The sequence below is a fragment of the Cygnus atratus genome, chromosome 5 (assembly GCF_013377495.2).
Source record: "Cygnus atratus isolate AKBS03 ecotype Queensland, Australia chromosome 5, CAtr_DNAZoo_HiC_assembly, whole genome shotgun sequence".
NCBI lineage: Eukaryota > Metazoa > Chordata > Aves > Anseriformes > Anatidae > Cygnus > Cygnus atratus.
In genome coordinates, this window is record NC_066366.1 from 49790975 (window position 1) to 49809336 (window position 18362).

General features: G+C 44.6%; 1 protein-coding gene across 1 annotated transcript in view; it reads right to left on the bottom strand.

Annotated features, from left to right (window-relative positions):
* PRIMA1 (proline rich membrane anchor 1) overlaps positions 1 to 10643 on the bottom strand; it is a 48512-nt gene extending 37869 nt beyond the window's left edge. Inside the window, exons 1-2 of the mRNA XM_035539717.1 lie at positions 10551 to 10643; positions 4385 to 4535 (exon numbers count right to left, since the gene is read on the bottom strand). Of these exons, the coding sequence (XP_035395610.1) occupies positions 4385 to 4535; positions 10551 to 10643 (244 nt within the window). The remainder of the gene's footprint in view (positions 1 to 4384; positions 4536 to 10550) is intronic.
* Positions 10644 to 18362: the final 7719 nt, after the last annotated feature.

Here is an 18362-nt window from a genome sequence, read left to right on the forward strand (position 1 = left end):
TTCCCTTCCTTGATTCATTTTGAATAAGTCACCTCTGAACTGTTTTTTCCTCAAACCTTAGGCAGGTTAAAACTGATACTGACTGCTGTATTTGTCTCTGCTTGGATGTCTACCTTCAATCCTTCCGTATTTTGAAAGCCTAGCTTCTACTTCCAGATGAATTCCTTTCTTCTTTGCCATGGCCCTGGAGAATACTGTGTGCTTACAAAGAATTTAAAGGTTGACAACTGCAATGTTTTAGATTTTGAAGGGTCAACATCATTCGAACTAGCTTAATCTCATGGGTTTGTGTAGCTGGGTTAGAAATGCTGCCTAAACAAGTACTCCACCTTGCCTTAGTCTTGGCTGAAATCCAGAGACAGGGAGGAAAGCAGACGGGGGGGAAGAAAGGCACAGTTAATTAATGGCCAGGTTCTGAAAATCCCTAGCTTCTCCAGGTCATTAAAGCCACATCTAGGGAACACGGTGAATTTCATTGAAAGTTCATACATTCTTTGCTGTCAGCATCTAAACTTAGTTGGCCTTAAGCCCCTCACAGCCTCACGAGCTTTCCCTTCACTTTGTTAACCAGCAGTTTTCTAGGTGTGGGTTAAAGAGCAGGCTTCTGCTTGAATACAGAGAGACACTGAGGAAATATAAACATGCCAGAAAGCCTGGAGAAACTGTCATTGGCTCAACCGCCATGTCTCCTGACAGGCCCCACCAGTTTGTCACACAGCCCCTGGCATCCTAGCTACTTCTAACATGGCTGGGCCTCCTCAGCTTGAAGACCATCAGGAAGGCACGTGTCTATACCAAAAAAGACAGGAGTATCTGGGACACAAACAAATAGCACTTGGCACGAAGCTCAGGAAATTCAAAACTGAAACACTCACGGTGAAGATCTGCGTGTCCCAATTTATGGACAGAGACACTGAACTCCGGCCAAGCAGTATTGAAAGAAGCAGCACCCACAGTAACCAGTGTGGCTGACCCAGCCTTCATTTAGATACCATAAAGCAGAAGGATTCACTGTAGCAGACCAAGAGTCCTCTACTTAACATGGATATGCTGCTGCAGGGTGTGGAGTGAAGTCCCACGATAGTTGCAGAGCAGGTGCTGTGAAGGCAAGAATAGGTTGTGGAAGAGATATTGGAAATGCCAGTGGCTTGTGTGAAGGAGTTAGAAACATGGAAAAAGCAGGCCTCTGATCGCGGCTGAGGGAGGACAAAAACAGCCTGTGTTTTATTTCCTGGGACCTGCAGTCTGGGTGGCGGAGACATTCCCTGAATCCACCAGTCCATAATTTAGTTATCCATGTTGGGAAATATATTGGCCAAATGATCTAATTTAATTACCCATACTTATATTGCTGAATGGATGATACATCTCCACAGGGTGCACTGAAGCACAACCCATACATTTCATACACACAAGTTGGTGTTTTTGCCACCTCCCATTTGTTTTGCCTGACTGCTAAGTTGTATGTGATTCTCTTTATTTTCTGCGGAGCGAATTAGCTTATTATCCATCCGAGTGAACACAGAATTTATGAGCAATTATATGTGAATTCTGGAATTCATAGATTTATACAAATCTGTTAAATATTATCTGTAGGAAGCAGAGCTGAGGATTTGTCACTGGATGGACCAGTCTATATTGAAATGTCTGAAGAGATACTAAATGCAATCTAATTGTTCCTGAAAGTCCTGAATTATTCTAAAAGAAGGGAGGTTTAGATTAGAGATTAGGAGGAAATTCTTTACTCAGAGGGTGGTGAGGCACTGGAACAGGTTGCCCAGACAGGTTGTGGATGCCCCATCCCTGGAGGTGTTCAAGACCAGGTTGGATGAGGCCCTGAGCAACCTGATCTAGTGGGTGCTGTCCCTGCCTACGGCAGGGGGTTGGAAGTGGGCAACCTTTAAAGTCCCTTCCCACCAAAGCCATTCTATGATTCTATGATTCTCAATCACAATAAAAGCCTGTAAGAGACTGATTCAGCTGCTCACATGCAGGTATCCAATGCCACTCTCTACAACCAAGTAGGGCTTGCAAAACATTGAGGTGGGATTGATGGAGAGTACACAAAGAGGGTCCTTTGCTTTTCCATAGCAGCAACTGGAGACCAAAAAGCACATGTCAAAGAGTGCTTCGTTTAACATGGCTTCATTTAACAGACAATTGAGCTGTCAATATCTGTAGCAGCTGGATGGACAGGAGTTACGTACTTACTGGTTTTCACCATTAGGTCCAAACCACAACACGTGGAGATCATCTAAACCTCCAACAACTTTCAATGCAATTGCACAAATAGCCGTTAAGGACTGTGCCTAGCAGGCTGCAGCCTTTTGGGGCTGACAAAGCTCTGAAAGCAACAACAGCGTCTTCTCAAAGATGTAGAAGTAAAAAACTTGTTCCTCCTGGGCTGCTCCTTCTTTTTGCTGAGGTCTTTCCAACACTTTAATCACTGAAAAAGTGCAAAGTGCAAGCCTAGCATCAACCATTTAATTATAGCTTGTCTTGTCCCTTTACTGCCCTCTCCTCCAAACGCTGCTTAAAAGCAGTGTCCATAACATCAATATTTAACCACAAGGCTTGCTCATTCTCACAAGGATGGGGATTGCTGTACACGTGGGTTAAATCACAGTGCCTAGACAGATGATAATAATGAAAGCATCTTTCAAGATGAGGCACTTGATTGCTACTCTAAAGCTTACTGGTGAAAGGAATGTGTAATCTATTTTTTTATTGCATTTGAAATGAAATAGCTTGTTTAAATATTAGTCATCTGGATTTATATAGCTCATTTTTAGAACTGGGCTAGCACCTGGCAATCCAGCCTGAGTAAGCATCAGGCTATCCCAGTCACAGGCCCGTTTGATTTCTGTTTCCTCTTTTTGCAATGTGTGACAGACTTATTTTTTTCTGGTATGATTTCCTCCCACTTCGCAGTAGACAAATCCATGCACACAGACCAGCTGCCTGGCGGCAGCCCAGGGAAAGGAGAGCAGAGTCCTCCCAGAGCAGCTGAGCACCATGCCGAGGACCAGTGCTGGCACTACTCTGCTGCTTTGCAAATGGGTAAGAGTGGTTCCCCAGGGCAATGGGTAGCCCAAGTACAAGAAAACAGAGTGGCAAACACTATATTTTCTGACTGTGAGACAAAGATCAAGGCAATTTCCACTATTACCATCCATAACATTTTCTTGAATATTGAAAGAGATTTCTCCTGCTATTAAAAACCTTCATCTCTGCTTTTCAAGCTCTCTTTGTACTTCCTTTTTCAAGTGTTTCAAATTACTGTTTTTTTTTCTGCCTCTGCCTTAAATTTCTGCAGCAAATATCTGGCACAGATATGAAGCGTACTTCTGGCAGAAAACACTGCAAAATTCTGCCTGTCCTCTAGCAGGCTAAAAACTGTGCAGGAGCCTTCCTCATGTCTTCTACACATCTAGGGATGGAGCTGATAAAGACAAACATCCATGCTACCATGATGCTACCTAATGAATTCTTCTCCCATGGGGGAAGCACTGAGAAGGATAATAGACATACTTTACAACACTGTTCCAGGGGAGTTTATCTAAGCAGGGAGAAGAATTAATAGGTAGCCTTTTAGGGAGAGACAAATTTGCAAAAATATAGTAGTGCTGAGGAAATTTGCTGTAATATCAAACACCTGGGATCTAAAGGTGCCTGCACAGGGTTCAGCCCATGTCCCTGCAACCAGTTAGTACACGTAGCGCCAGCAAGGTCCATTGCACTGCCAAGGAACTCCTCTCTGGGGACCGCTGACACAACTATCTGTGCATGAGGCGACTCTCCACTCTCTGGAAAGGATTCATTTGTCAGAGATCACAGAAGTACTGATTTGGAAGGAAATTGGAGATGAGCTAACTTCAGTCTTCTGCTCACAGAAGCCCTTGCCTGTCTGCCTTTTGAAGACCTCCAAAGATGGAGACCCCACACAGCCTCTTTCCCAATACAGAATGCTGAAAATTTTGCCTGCTTGTAAATTAATTTGCCTTGGATCACGAGGACCTCCAAGGTGTGTACCTGGTGAAACAGTAGGTCATACAAATCAAGGGGAAGCACAACACTTTGTCTGTGTAGGAGAGCATTTCTCAGGACTAGGACTTTAGCAAACCACTTAAAGCCAGGGAATCATATATAATACAATGAAAGGAGGGAATTTCTCTGGCTTTCCTCCAAAAGCCAAGTATTATTAATTGATCAGAAAACAGATCTCCATCTCCACTGAGAACAATTTTTCCTCCATTTGCTAAGTGGAAAATGACAAACGAGCTAGCTGTGCCCTCTCCCACATCCTTTCTCCTTCCATCTGTCCAGGCATTACCGTCGCTTTGCACTCCTTCAGCGCACCACAGCCATACCTGTGGCTACTTACCCGGCACCACCAGCAACCTCGGGGGTGGTGGAGGTGGAGGAGGTGGTGGCAATGGTGGAGGTGGTCTGCACTGACAAACTTCCTGGCAGCTCTCTGTCACTTCGTCTGCTACAGGCTTGGAGCATGACTTCTGGGGCTCGCCCTGAGTGATCTGTGAAGAAACAAGTCAGAAAGAGTGATAACTTACTTTCCATGAATGTGCTTCTTGGACTTGAGCTCCTGAGTGGCACCTCATCACTTGGCGAGAACTGAGCTCCTGCCACCGCTTGTTTTTCACTGAGGCCACTACAAGGTCTCTTCCCCATGTGGTCTCAATTTTATTTTATTTTTTACTTAACGTAGTATCTTCAAGATCTCTTTCCCTCTGTCAAATGTGGTTGAAATTGGACAGCTGGTTTCTGAGTTATTATGAGGTAGGGAGAAGGCGAGTAGTGGCAGACAATATGATTGCGTAAGCCTTCTTTCCTTAGGAAAGCCATCTAGCAGCATGCATTATTCACAGGGTCGTTGCTGCGTGCCAAAGAGAGCTAATAAAAAATTACAAGACATTTAGGGTCAGGATTATGTTCATTTTCCTTATGGCAGAACTGAAAGCCAGATGAGATCTCTGTTGTGCCAGCCTCCCTCTGATGTTCGGAGAGCATTTCAAAGAGTGCTTCACTTCCCACTATGGCAAGAGGGAACCCACATTTTACCCATCTGTAGGCCACATCTATGGCATGGTGAAAATGGAAATGCCATAAACTGTGACCTGTATCCTCCGTAACATGCAGTATTGGTTAGTTATAAAGCTGAAGAGGGGGCATTGCAGAGCCCAAGTATAAATACTGTTGAACCCAAGTGTAGGCATCGCTTGGCCGTGGACAACAATTTAGCCGGTATTCAATATATTCAATATCTTGATCTCGTCATGAAAAGGAGCACTTACTAACAGCATATTTTTCTTACTGGCAATAATATTTACATGACTGGAGACTTAAGGAATATTCAGTGACTGTAAAATTCCCAATCTAATGCTAAAAAATGAAGTGGAGTACGTCCCTAATGAAAAGTAAATTTGGGGAACATTGCAGGAGCCTCTGACTGGTGTTAATTTCAGAGGTCTCTAAGCCAGCTTTTTTGAAAGGACTGAGACTCTAACAGAGTCTCAGGATACTCTTTCAAGGAAACAGAGCCTATATGACGAAGCAGCATGTTATCTAACAAGAACTTTGAACGTAGGATTAGGAGCCCGCCTGGGATGGACCCGTGTCTCACTGAAGCCAAGGGAAGTGACGCTAGCATTCAACTGTTGCCTTGTACAGTTTGGTGTTGGGAGGGCTATTGTCCTAATAGTTTTAGGCTAACATCATATTCTTGAATTATGTATTTTCCATGGCACGTTGGTCATTACAAAGAGGATGTCTCATGCCTGCCCCTCCGACCTGTTTTAGGTAGGCCCCTTCTGCGTCCTCATCTATCCCCACAGCCACCCAGGGTTGCCTCCCTTCCCCTGCCAGCTCCAGGCATGCAGAGCCCATCTCCTCTCCCCTTCGTCCCCTAGCCCCCAGCATGGCCAGCAAGCCTCTCCCATGGCCCACAGCTGGGCACCTCCTGGCTGCAGGAGGGCTGCACACAGTCTTTTCATGTATTGCTGGCCAACAAGAGAGATGTGGCTAATTAAAACAGCATCACAGCACAAAAGACATGTTCACATGCGTAGGAGGTTTCTAAATGCAGAAAGATGTATTATTCTGGCCTCGGGGAAATGGCGGTAGGGCTTTGTTGATTAAATATTATAGAGAGGGAAGAAAAGAATAGAAAGAGCTACGCGCAACTGAGTTGGAAGGATGGCTTGGCACTGCACAAGGCAGAAGGCTCAGTTCTTTAAACAGCATGTCAAAATCTATTACCAAACATAGGGAAAAACAAATTCAGTACAAGTGCCTTCCAACTTTCCCCTTCGCCATCAGGTAACAGCAAGAGGATGGCTAAAGACCATCCCAGACAGCTTCCAGGAACTTACACAAACTCTCCAAATGCTCTAATGAATCAAACTGACTCAGCTTCGTAATCCCTCATAGCTGATAATAAATCTGTCTGCTAAGTAGGTATATTTATCTTTAAAGTAAGTGATCACAGGCAGCGAAATATCCTCTATGCTGTTTCAGCTCTTCCAAGGCTGTTTGCATGTCGGGCTGTGGTGTTAGCAGCTTGTCCAAGAGGACCCCCGCTGGAAGAGCACCCAGGACTTCTCCTGGCTTGGACCCATGGGACAGCACCTGCAGTGCTCACAGAGCAAGTAGGGCAATATCTCTCCACTGGCCCCAGCAACTGATAAAGAAGCAAGTATTAACACTCAGCTCTAATTATTGCTCCCTACCTGGTTCTCCAGTTGCTAAATGCTATGGCTCGCTGCAGTCTTGCAGGAGCCAGTAAAGTGGGAGAGAACAGAGACGGGGAAGAATAACATTCAGCAGGCTTGGAGCCGACCTCCTATGCAGACCAGAAGCAGCTTTGTGTATATGAGTCTGAACACCGTGCTGGTATGGAAAAGCTATGCTGACTTATTGCTCTAACTTAATATCAACCAGAACCAAAAGGCTTGCTTGGTCTTTTTTTAGACTATTGACTGCTTTTAAATCCCTGGAGGCTCTTCTACCTTAGGCTGGTAATAGAGTGTCCTCAGAAACCAGAGGATATTTTTCTCAATTACTTTGCAGACAAGATTAACCCTACACATGCCCAGCTGCTCTCTGCTTCTGTGTACTTTTCCTGAAAAAAAGAGTTGTTTGTTCTCCCCATACCTTAGTCTGATCATTTACCAAAATTGTTTGTTTCCCTTCCCTTCTCACTCAGTAGAATGTCCGGTTGCTAGAAGATACTTGTGGGAACACAGATTTTACCTTGCCAGGGGTTTGTCTTAGAGGGTTAGTATGCAAGAGCAAAGATATTGTAAACTGGCTGAAATCTGGCAAGAAAAGGAAAGACAAAAATTGAGTTTGAGGGTCTTGAGGGGGAGAGAAATAGTCAAGGACTGTTTCAGGAAGATTAACTAACAGTAGAAAGACAGAATTAAGAAAAAGGAAAAGACATTTGGCTAATTTTCAAGAAAAAAAAATCCCACTGTTGATGTCTATTAGTCTTGTTATGAAAGGAATGAAGGCTATTATTTGTGTCTTCTAAAGGTAAGCAGAACAAATCACTAGAAAATACGCTTGAGGGAACAATCTTGCTCTGTCGGAGGATGATGAAATAAATTACTCCATGTTTCTTTCCCACTGTCTGCAATTCAAGGTAAGCTGCTTTTACATGAGATGGCAGGAGAAAAAAAGGCATGTTGAAAGAGCCTAATCTCTCTCTGGACCAGTCTGCTAATTAGAGTCCGTCCTCAGACTTTACTGCCCATTTGTTTTGCCAGACACCAGTATGTCCCCAGAATGGCTTTGGATGCACTTTGCAGATGATGACCAAGACGACACCCACCAGACTGCCAGTCAGCTCATGGCACAGATGTTGTCTTGGCGAGGGGTCATCTCTGGACCAAACAGGTCTTGCTCCCCAGCTGTTACATCTGCACCTTCCAGCCCAGCTGTTGTAAGTGCCATGAACACGTGTCTCCTTGGCCTCTCTAAAACATGGTTGATTGTTTGGCATGAGGCTTTCTAAACACACTCAGCAGTCTGTCAGTTTGGACATGTGTTGCCTGGATATCAAGGGGATGCATATTTTTCCCTGCTCTGAAAATAAATAGAGTTGACTTTATGGACTTGTGCCTTTGATATGAACATACTTTGCAAAAAGGCAAACATCTTTAAATATTCATGGAAGTGGAAGTCTGATCCACAAATGTCCAGGGAAAAGCAAGCAAAAAGTGGTAAATGTTGGTTTCCCTTTGTAGTTTCTCAGCTGAGGTTCATATCTGTGACACATTTTTTTAATCCAAGATTTCCTGCAGAAACAATAGTCCTATTCCTGCTTTGCATGGAGTGGAAAAACAAATCTGCATGTGGTGTTTGGTATTTCAGAGGTGTTTGGTATTTCAGTAGAGTCCCATGGGGTTGCAGCAGTTCACAAGCATGATTTACAGAGTGGGATGGGGAAAGAGGATTAATAGGGTCCCCACAGCATGGCCCTCTTGTGACTTTGTGAATCAGGTAAAAGGAGGAAAGCTTGAAAAGAAAAGTGCAATTGACTGAAAAAGCACAGAGACCTCTAAAAGCCTGCTGATATGGCAAGAGCTTTGTCTCTTGGAAGCAGTCTACAGGGAAGAGGTCTCAATGCCACCGTGTAAATCCCAGAATGGCTCTGCATAATTCACATCAGAGTTAATCCAAATCCATGTTTATGAAACCAGAAAAAAATGTGACACCATTATTTATCACAACACTTACTGATCTTTTTTTTTTTTTTTAAATTATGTCAAAAGCCTCAAACAGAATCGTCCCTTCCTTCCTGTCATTATTCTGGCTACTAGGCTAACAAAAAAGATGTTTTCCTTTTTTTTTTTTAAATAAGATAAATGTTTCTCGTCTGATTAGTATCTGACTGATTCTCTTAAGTGTCCCAAGGCAGGGCTTGAAGAGGGAGTGCCAAGACGTGGTAGGGAAGGCTGTGCCCCATGTAGGTCATAGCACAGACGAACGGGTAAAGAGGGGCTGGGAGAAGAGAAGTGACAAAACACGACGGCTGCTGTAGATGGAGCAGGGACAGGGAGTGACAAGATGGGACACTCACGGATTAGTCAAGAAGAGTACAACTTGCAAAACTTTGAAGGTAAGAGCAAGGATTATGACTCAACATGGGGAAGAGAGTCATGGGAGGGACTCAAAGACAAGGGAGTTTCGGTCACAGGAAGGTCTCCATGCTGGTGAGTGCTCCACACCTGTCCTTTCCATCGGTACATGCCACTGGGATCCTTAGATACGTCCGAGTTTTGGGAGAAGCTGGCAAAAAACTTGAGTCTGAGGAGATTTATTGATTGCCCTTACACAGAACAGTAGGCAGTAACACAGGTATGGACGAAGAATGGGACAACAAAACTTCCAAATTTTTGCATGGAAAGGCAGGACCCCTTGGCTTTTGCATTTCTCAGAGCCTGTTTCAATTGTTATAAACTAAACATCATTACTTCTGAAAGATTAGGTTAGATCGCCTAAGTAGTTTGCAGAGAGATGTTTATGCAAGTTTTTTTTTTTTTTATCTGCCTGATTGACTGAGTGATTACAGGAGAGAGGTTTCAGAAGGCATCTCTCTTTACACAACTGCACTTCCCTTAAAGATGTAGTTACAGTTTTAATTTATGGCCAGCTAGCTGAATACTTGAGCAGGACAGCAGTGGTAGTGGCGGAACAGGTTTTTACAATGGGGACATTGATTTAAAAGATGTCGTTTTTGCTGTATTTCTCTTCATTTTAATCTGCAAGGAGCACAAATCCTCTTTGTCATTCATGGCAAGAGACAAGATATTATAACATCTCTATTTAATCTCTTGGGAGCCACTAAGTTTAGAACAGGGAGTCAAAGACGTGGAGTCTCCACTGTGTTTTCTCCAAGAAACTGCAACCCTTCTGTTCTTGAACAGCACTTGGCTGGCTCATCAATCACTCCTCTGAAGACATATATTACAAATAAAGTTTAAAATATCAAAGTGACGCATTTGAGTTGAGCTTTGCTGCTGGTCTGGTTCTCCAAACTGGATGGCCACTCTCAGTCCATCTCCCTGTTCACCCCACACCGCGACCAAGGTCACACGAGTCCGAGTTGTCAAAAAGCTGCTTTCGCCCGGAGAACCCCTGATTCTCCACCGTCACCAAACCCCCACGGGCCAACCACGACCACCACCAGCCCTCCGGAGCTGGGCTCCGTGCGCGCCTCCTTCGGGCGCCTCTTCCATCTCCAGCGCAAGGCGCTGTCCGAGCCGGTGGCCCGAGAAAAGTCCCACTCCGCCAGGCTCCGGTCGCACCGCGGAGTCGCCCGCGGGGTCTCGGAGCCCGGGCGCGGCTGCCCGGCGCGCTTGGTCCCGCATCGCGGGCACCGGGGGGACCGCGTCGAGCCCAGCCGCGGCTTCCCCCGCCTCGGGGGCCCCCGCCGCGCCCCCCACCGCCCGCCCCCGCCTCGGGGCCGCCCGGGGGCTCTGCCTGCTGCCGTCCCCCGGCCCCTTGCCGTGCCAGCAGCGCGGCCCTACCTGGACAGAGCCCCAGAGCGGGTGGAGGGCACAGTGCAGCAGCAGGGAGGGCCAGCAGCAGCGGAGCAGCCCCAGCAGCTCCCGGAGCAGCATCCCTCCTGGGCGGACGGGCGGGGGAGCGGGCTCCGGGCGACCTGGGGACGGAGCAGAGCGAGCCGGCGGCAGAGGCGTTGGCTCGCACCCATCCCCGGAGCGCCACCGTCCCAACTTTAATTCTGGAGGGCAGGGAGGGAGGGAACGAGGGAGGTGGGCGGGTGGGGAGGGGAAAGGGTGGTCGGGAAAACCCAGCGCCCGGCGGGGAGCCGTGCCTCCGCCCCTCCCCGCCCGCCCCCTGCCGGGATGCTTCGCCGGCCGCCCGCCCAACCGCGCCGGGGGTTCCCGGGGCCGGCGCTCACCGCTCAGTCCGGAGCTCGCTCGCACCCCGGGGAGGGGCGAGGGGAAAGTTTTGGAGGGCAGAGGGCCCGGGAGCTGCCGGAGGCGGCCGGGAGAGGCGGGCAGAGCGGCGTGGCAGCGCGCAGCCCGGGGATTGCATCGCCCCCCTGCCCGCCGCCGCTGCTGCAGTGATTTTTCAAGCCCATCGAGGCAGTCCCTTGCGCGCCCGGCTCCCCGCGGCTCTCCTCCCTCCCTCCCGGCCTCCGCCCGCCGGAGGCTGCACCGGGCCGGGGGCGGCTCGGGGAGCCCGCATGCCTGTCCTGCGGGGTTCTGAGTCCCAAACTGCAGCCCGGCGTGCTTTTTTGTTATTTATTAAAAAAAATAATAATCGTGTTTTAGTTTTAATTATTTACGTATTTGTTTATTTTTGCCCCAAAGTGATGCAAAAGCTTCTCCTGTGACAGGCCCCAGGTGTCAGCTCCGTGTCCCAGCCCGGGGTCTGGGATGTCATAAGGAAGATGCTTCGTGGCGTTGGTGTTTCAATAAATATTAATTAAATAATAAATTAAATTAATAGCACAACACGCTGAAATAATAGCACTTGTGGGGATGTAGATAAAGAATCCCCCAATATCATGGCCGTGCAGGGAGGTAACAGGCTGGAAAATCAAAGATGGAAATGGTTTTGCTTGCAGTGAAGCGATTATGAGCAAAACCTCTGCTCTGTGAATGGTGGCCATTGCTGCAAGTTGGGCTTGGTGTGCACCAGAATGACTGTAAGTGTCTGTTGTTGGGTCAGCGGCACAGTGGTCCTATTTTCAGTGTTTGAATGAGTAAATGAATTCACTTCAGTGAATGAAGTAAACAAATGGGTTCAAATAAGATGTTGGGCTCAAGTTTTATATTTCATACCCAGAAATGTCTGGGTTTCAGGACATGCATTTTAGTTTTTTTCCCCCTATTTCTGGCACCCACTGAGCAAAGTTTCATAATCTGTTTCATAAAAACCTGCTCAGCGGAACAAGAATGAAGATGCATTAACCCCTCAGCCAATACAGGGCTAAAATTCTCTTTTCACGCCACTGTATCTCCATTCATTTCAATCCCAACAGATGCTGGTTTAAATGTCAGGGCTATCGGGCTCAGCAACATCTTACAAATGAGGACAATATAGTGGAATTTAATGGAGTTACACCTGACTTGAACTAGTCCCATTGTGGCTAGACATTTATTTGTAAATCCCTACCTTGTGGGTTTTTAAGGCTCGAGTATAGAGAAAGAGAGACAACATGACATTGGGTACAGGCAGTAATTGTAGAGCAAATATATCTTCTGTAATGATGCTGAAAAAGATGGCGTCCTTTTCTGTAGGTCTACTGTGTAACATATAGTGCTTAATATATTGTGCTCATTCAATTATAGTTTTACTGAACTGGAGTCACAAGAGACAGCAAAGCTTTTCAGGCTTTCTGGTGATTTCCTGAAGGTATTTCAGCACTTGGTCACAGTACAGAACATAATAAATTGCACCATCTGTATACATAGTCCTTGGTTCCTGACAGAATGAGAGATAAGGCTTTAGGCATTGCACGCCAAAAAAAAAAAAAAAACCACAAACCACACAACACAGATTTCTTTTCTTTCAGTGTTTACAATGCCTTAATGTCAGGAGAACTGTGGAATTTCCTGCCATTAGCAATTCTCCAAATGCCCATCTCTAAGTGTTGTTCCTTTGGTTCAAAGACAACCCAGGGAACTGAGGACACAGGGCCAAGCTCTGCCTGCAGTTGCAGAGAAGCAGGTGCAACCAGTGAGATTGCTGGACACAAATAAGAGCAAAGTCTGGCCCAGGTAATCAGCACCTTTTCTATTTCGTTCTGGTGATTGACAGCTCCCTGAGTGAAATGATTGGGCTGTGGATGCATTAAATCCGATCTCCAGCTTTGGCCCCAGTCACGCAGTTCACATGCAGGCTTATTTCCCATTAGACTGAATGGCTGAAGAAAGGGCTGAATATATGCCCTCTTCTTGTCCACATGATACCAGTGCTTTTCATTAATTTCATTGACTTCTATTCTGTAGTTTCTACGGAGAAAAAATAGAGTCTAGGAATTTTTCCCACTTACAAGGAAGATAAATGACATAGTGCCTGTAAGACTGCAGGCCCTGAATCAACGACAGGCTTTAAATATGTTTTCCGTAATAACAGAGTAAGTGTTTTGTAGCACCGGGACTGGTGCAAGGAAGAATATGATGATTTGTCTGCAGCAGCCACACTACTTAAAGGTTGCGATGGATATTAACTGGGGTACAACCCCTGAACCATAATCAAGATTTCTTGAGTTGTGATCCTACTGCTAACTATGACTTCTCTGTTGCCTTGGACCTGCACCAGGTTCCCCGCCTGCCAAAACAGCATGTCCAAATCCAGCTACCCAATGGCAGCAGTGTGTTTGGTGGCTGTGGCAGGAATGGGATCCTATCTTCCTAGGTGTATCTATCACAGCACAAAAATCAGGAGCAAGTCCGGATCCTTCACTGGTGGGATCAACACAGGTCCATGTTCTGGCTCGGTGCTCTGGAGATGAAAAGTGCCATATGAGCAAATGTCACTGCTCAAAATACAAAGTCAAGCTATTTGAAAATATTATTTTTTTTTCAGAAAAGCAGTCTTTCAAAAATTTTAAGCAAATACGAACACTTGGTAGTATAAAAAGCATTAAAAAAAGCATTAAATTTTTTTCCTTTCATGTTTGGTCTGTCTGATTATCAGAAGAAAGTATTTATCCTGCTTTTTTTTTTTTTTTTAAGAACAATTCCTGATAATCAGAACAATCATGATTAACACTCCAATACAGTAACTACTCAGGAAACATTAGTAAGGAATGCTACACTGATTAGCTGTACAAACACATTATCATACTCCTTTAGTCTAAGAAGCCATAATGGTGATAATGGATTCTAAGAGGCTATTTATTTTGTCTGTATAGATTGATTTTACAACATGTGTTCAAGTATTCATAGGGCATGAGAGAAGGTCCTCTTCCAGGCTGCCTTGTGAAAACCTCATCAAAATCAACAGATACTCACCAATATGACTTTAGGTAGGATTTGTTCTCACATCTTCAGATACCTTGAGATGGGTTTTTAGCTGGAGCCAGAAGCAGAGGAAGTCAAGGTGACCACTTCTCAAGGCAGGGCTTTGTGGTCAGCCAGGCCTAGGAAGAATCCTTTTAAGCATTTTTTGCTAATGACATTTCTGGATGCAAGTCAATGAACTTGAGAAAAGTTTTAGACCCAGAGAAACACTAGCCAAAACATAAACAGAAAATGTTTCAGCACTGAGATCTCAAAGCCTCCTGCTGCCTGAAAGCACTGTCTCTCTCAGACTAATTCTTAGTTTTGAGTCTAGAATACCATCAAGAGGCTGGTAAATGCACAACATCAATATGCTTTGAATGTTGGATCATAATAAAAACATTTTTGTTGCTTCTTTTAAAGATATTTTAATCGCTTCATATATCTAAGGCAGTGCTTTCAACAGTAGGAAGTAAATTTATTGTTCGTGTATTTGAAGACTCTACACAGGACCCTACACCTTACTGAGAAATTTTTAGGGGTTCACAAATTAATAAAGTTCACAACAGTGAAAACAGAATTTACAGGTCTCCAAATACCACCATTTCTCAGGGAGTGGAGGGGATTGTTCCTGACAATCCCAATTATTTTAAATAATACAGAAAAAAACTTTAGGACCCTTAATTGTATTTGCACTTACAAATAACAGATTTGTTTTTCAGAAGACTTGATCATTCAGTTATTTGATAATTCCAGTTTGTTGGAATAGATTCCCAATATTGAGCATGTCTAGAATAAATATAAAGCCAGCTGATTCTTTTATTTTCATTATATTAAAGTTTATCAAATACTGTAAAAGTATTAAAAGTGTCAGACCTTCAGCTCAAGTTTTCTCCTGAATAAATATAGGTTGGTACAGAACAGGAATACCTTCAACAAAATCAATGGATCCATGTTAGTCTAAGTGAGGGGTGAATAACACCAACACGGAAAGCTGCATCATGTAATCTTTAGCTTGCGCTCCAGCACCTTAAATTATAGGATACCACAGATCTGTATTCATGACCAGAAATGCTCTCTGTTATGACTATATGTCATGGAAGCCTGTTCTTGCTTTTTCAGTTTTCTAGCTCTGAAATGCTTCATCCAGTGATACATTAAAGTGATAAAGGCCTCCTGCTTACTCACTTTCGGTAGCTGGTCACATTTTTTTTTTCTCCTCAGCAAATGGATTTGCTCAGCTGCATCACAGTTCTTTGTTTACAAATGTAAAGGTAAAATGTGTAGTATTAGCTACTGAAAGTGTCCAGAAAAATCCCAGATGTGAGGAAGAGTGTGTATGCTCCAAACACATCTGTTTTTCAGCTATATCAATCACATTACTTCTCATTACAGATATTACATTCCAAGTCCATTGTGGCTATTATAATGAAATCTCTACATCCTGAGTGGACTGCAGGTTGCAGAAATCATTTAAGTGCTGTATCAGATTTACACTCAATATTCATTACTGCTTAGGTTTCATCTGTTTTTACAGAAGATTAAATACTCATTATTCAAATGTGTAAAAGATAGCATGAAAACATTGCCTTCAGATTTACTCTTGGACTCCATTTGGCTCCCTTGTGGATGGCAGGGTTGGTTACACATTTCTAGGAGGAATTCCTTATCCACTTTACTGCAGAAATCCAGTACAATTGACTAATACATTGTGGTCTGTAGCTGCTCCACTGGAAAATGTCTGGCCAGATGATAAAAAGTCATCAAACCTTAGTAAGCCCTAAAAATGTACATCTTTGTTTACTCCATACTAGTATTAAGAATGTGTTTCTCTACTATCCTTGAGGTTGTTATAGCCAAAGAATGAAATAAGAACAGAACTGTGATTGCCCAGACTGTTATGGAAATGGATAGATGACAAGGATGAGGCTGTGTATATGTACAAGAGTGTAAGTAGCTCCAGCTGAAGGGCAAGAAGAGAAGGAGAGAATCACAATTTCTAAGAAAAAAAGCCCTATCAATTGTCTCAGATTTTTTTTTAACTCCCCCTGCAAGTAGAAGCCTGCACATGTTTTCATCTAACTGTTTTCTTTATCTGATCTAATTAGAAGAAAGCTGAAGTCTTATTTTGTCAGTCTCTTGAGTGAACCAATAATCTTCCCCAAAACTACAAGTCTAAGAGCTTCTATCCCCAGCATAAGTACAGTTGAATTGCTCTGGTGATTAAAATCGTTGTCTGTACATATGTATATTGGACATTTCATCAAAAAAAAATAAAATGCTTGAAAGACATTCCGTTTCACAGAGCACTGCTCTTCTTTCTATCCTGTCTCTCTCACCTCTTATCTCTATCTATAACCAACATGATTCCCAGTCTGAAGAACTGGGAACCTGATTTTGAAAAGCTGTGAGGTGTGGGTCATCCAGCCTGTCCTTGTGGTTGTGGCTGCACAGACCATCTGGACTCAGATCTGGATTCCAAACCATGGGGATGCCTCGACCTCAGCACTCAGGTGAGAGGCTGGGGAACATGGCACAAAATCCCTGGAGGAGGTGCAATGAAAGACAGCAGAGCAGAGCTGGTTCACACCTACACCTTCTATGTTTTAACACAGACCATGCTGCTGCTGAATGAGATCTGGAAAGCGACTGGAAATAATCCAAGGAGAACTTCCCAGGCAGGATTGCTCCAGACACAAAGTATCAGGAGAAACAGCAGCCAGCAGGGCAAAGTCCTGGTGCCCAGCAATCCCCTCTCTAGCTGTGTGCAAGCACAATGCTTACACAGAAGGCACGAGCACAACGTGCTGCCTGATTCCAGTCCATAAGGGTTTTTGATGATAGTATAAACTGCAGGCAAAGCTTGAATTATGTATTAAAATATTCAATTATTAATAAAAGTAATCAGAAACATAACTGAAAACTACATTTGTGCATAGTTTCTTACCATTATTTTCTTTTTCCTTGTTGTTCTGGTCAGTGGGATACATCTGAAACCCGATGGCAGCAGTACCTCCATTTGGATTTAGCAGCCCTCTGCCTGTATTTGTGTATGGGGACGTAGGCATGAGGGATTCACTTATTGCCAGGCAATTGCTATTTCTGTGAGAGGTGAGTGGAAAAAACGGAAATGTACCACAGGAGGCCAAGCAGACAACTTAGCCAGCAAGCAGTTAATATGGGGAGATGGAAGGAGTAAGATGGACTGCATTCAGTGAGGAGGTGAGCAACCAGGTGCTGCTGTATTCACTGCTGTGCGAGCCCAGACTTAGGAAGGAATGGATGGAAAATTGTTCTTGGTGGTTCTCCTCCTGCAGCTCTTCTTCTGCTACTGTATGCCAGACCTGTGTCCTGTTGGAGAGGACGTTGTGAAAATTCTGTGCAAATTGCACTGGACCATTCCCTGGCATTAAAAATTACCCCATAGTTCAAGGGGATGTGAGAAGAATATCCATGTGCAGACGGGAAGGAGTTACCAGGTTGTGTGTGCACCTATCTGAAAGGAGAGAAGAAAGTAACTTCATAGTGATGAGTTCTGTTTGAGATGTGTATGCCATGTTTGCATTCACTGTTCCCCATCCCACCCATGCTGAAAGCTCCATCAGGAAGGTTTGGAGATGCTTGGATCCCACAGTGAGGTGTAGCCTGTACCCAGGGAAGAGCAGCAGCGTGTCCTTATGTGGACTGCTGAAATAAGAGGATTTTCAGGTTTGACTCGCTCCAGTACATGTAGAACCATGGTTTGAAGATGCATGTAAACTATGCATCCTGAGAAGGCCCCCTGCCCTGTGAACGTCCTCCCCTTCCCATCACTACAGTGCCACCTTTGGCCCTGGGGGTCAGGCTTGCGGCCTCCTCCACACCAGGCCGCAGCAAACCACAAACCTTTACTTCTTTGGGCAGGCAAGTCTTAGGGTTCTCTTTGTCATTTAGCAATACAAGGCTGAATTCTGCCAAACTTCATCAGTGCGAGTTGTGCCTGACATTGGTTTGAAGAGGAACTCACAAAAAGATATTAACTGTTGCAGCAAAATAAGGTAGAAACACATCCCAAGTTATTATTTTTTTTACTTACCCATAAGCTCCACAGTGGATTTTTGTAAAGAGATCCATTATACTGTTTCTTTAACAATACATCCAACAAATGTGGCATCCATTGTGGTGAGATGGATGTGGTATACAACACTGCAGCCTGACATTTGTTAATGGCAGGGAAAGAAAAAGGGTTGTGCCAATGTCTAACACAGAATTTTGGTGAATATTTTATATTGGGTGAGGTTAAGAGTTAAGAGCCAGACGCTGAACATCTCTGATTGTAATGGGCCCATCTGTCTCACAACAGTGGCTATTGATCAGGTTATT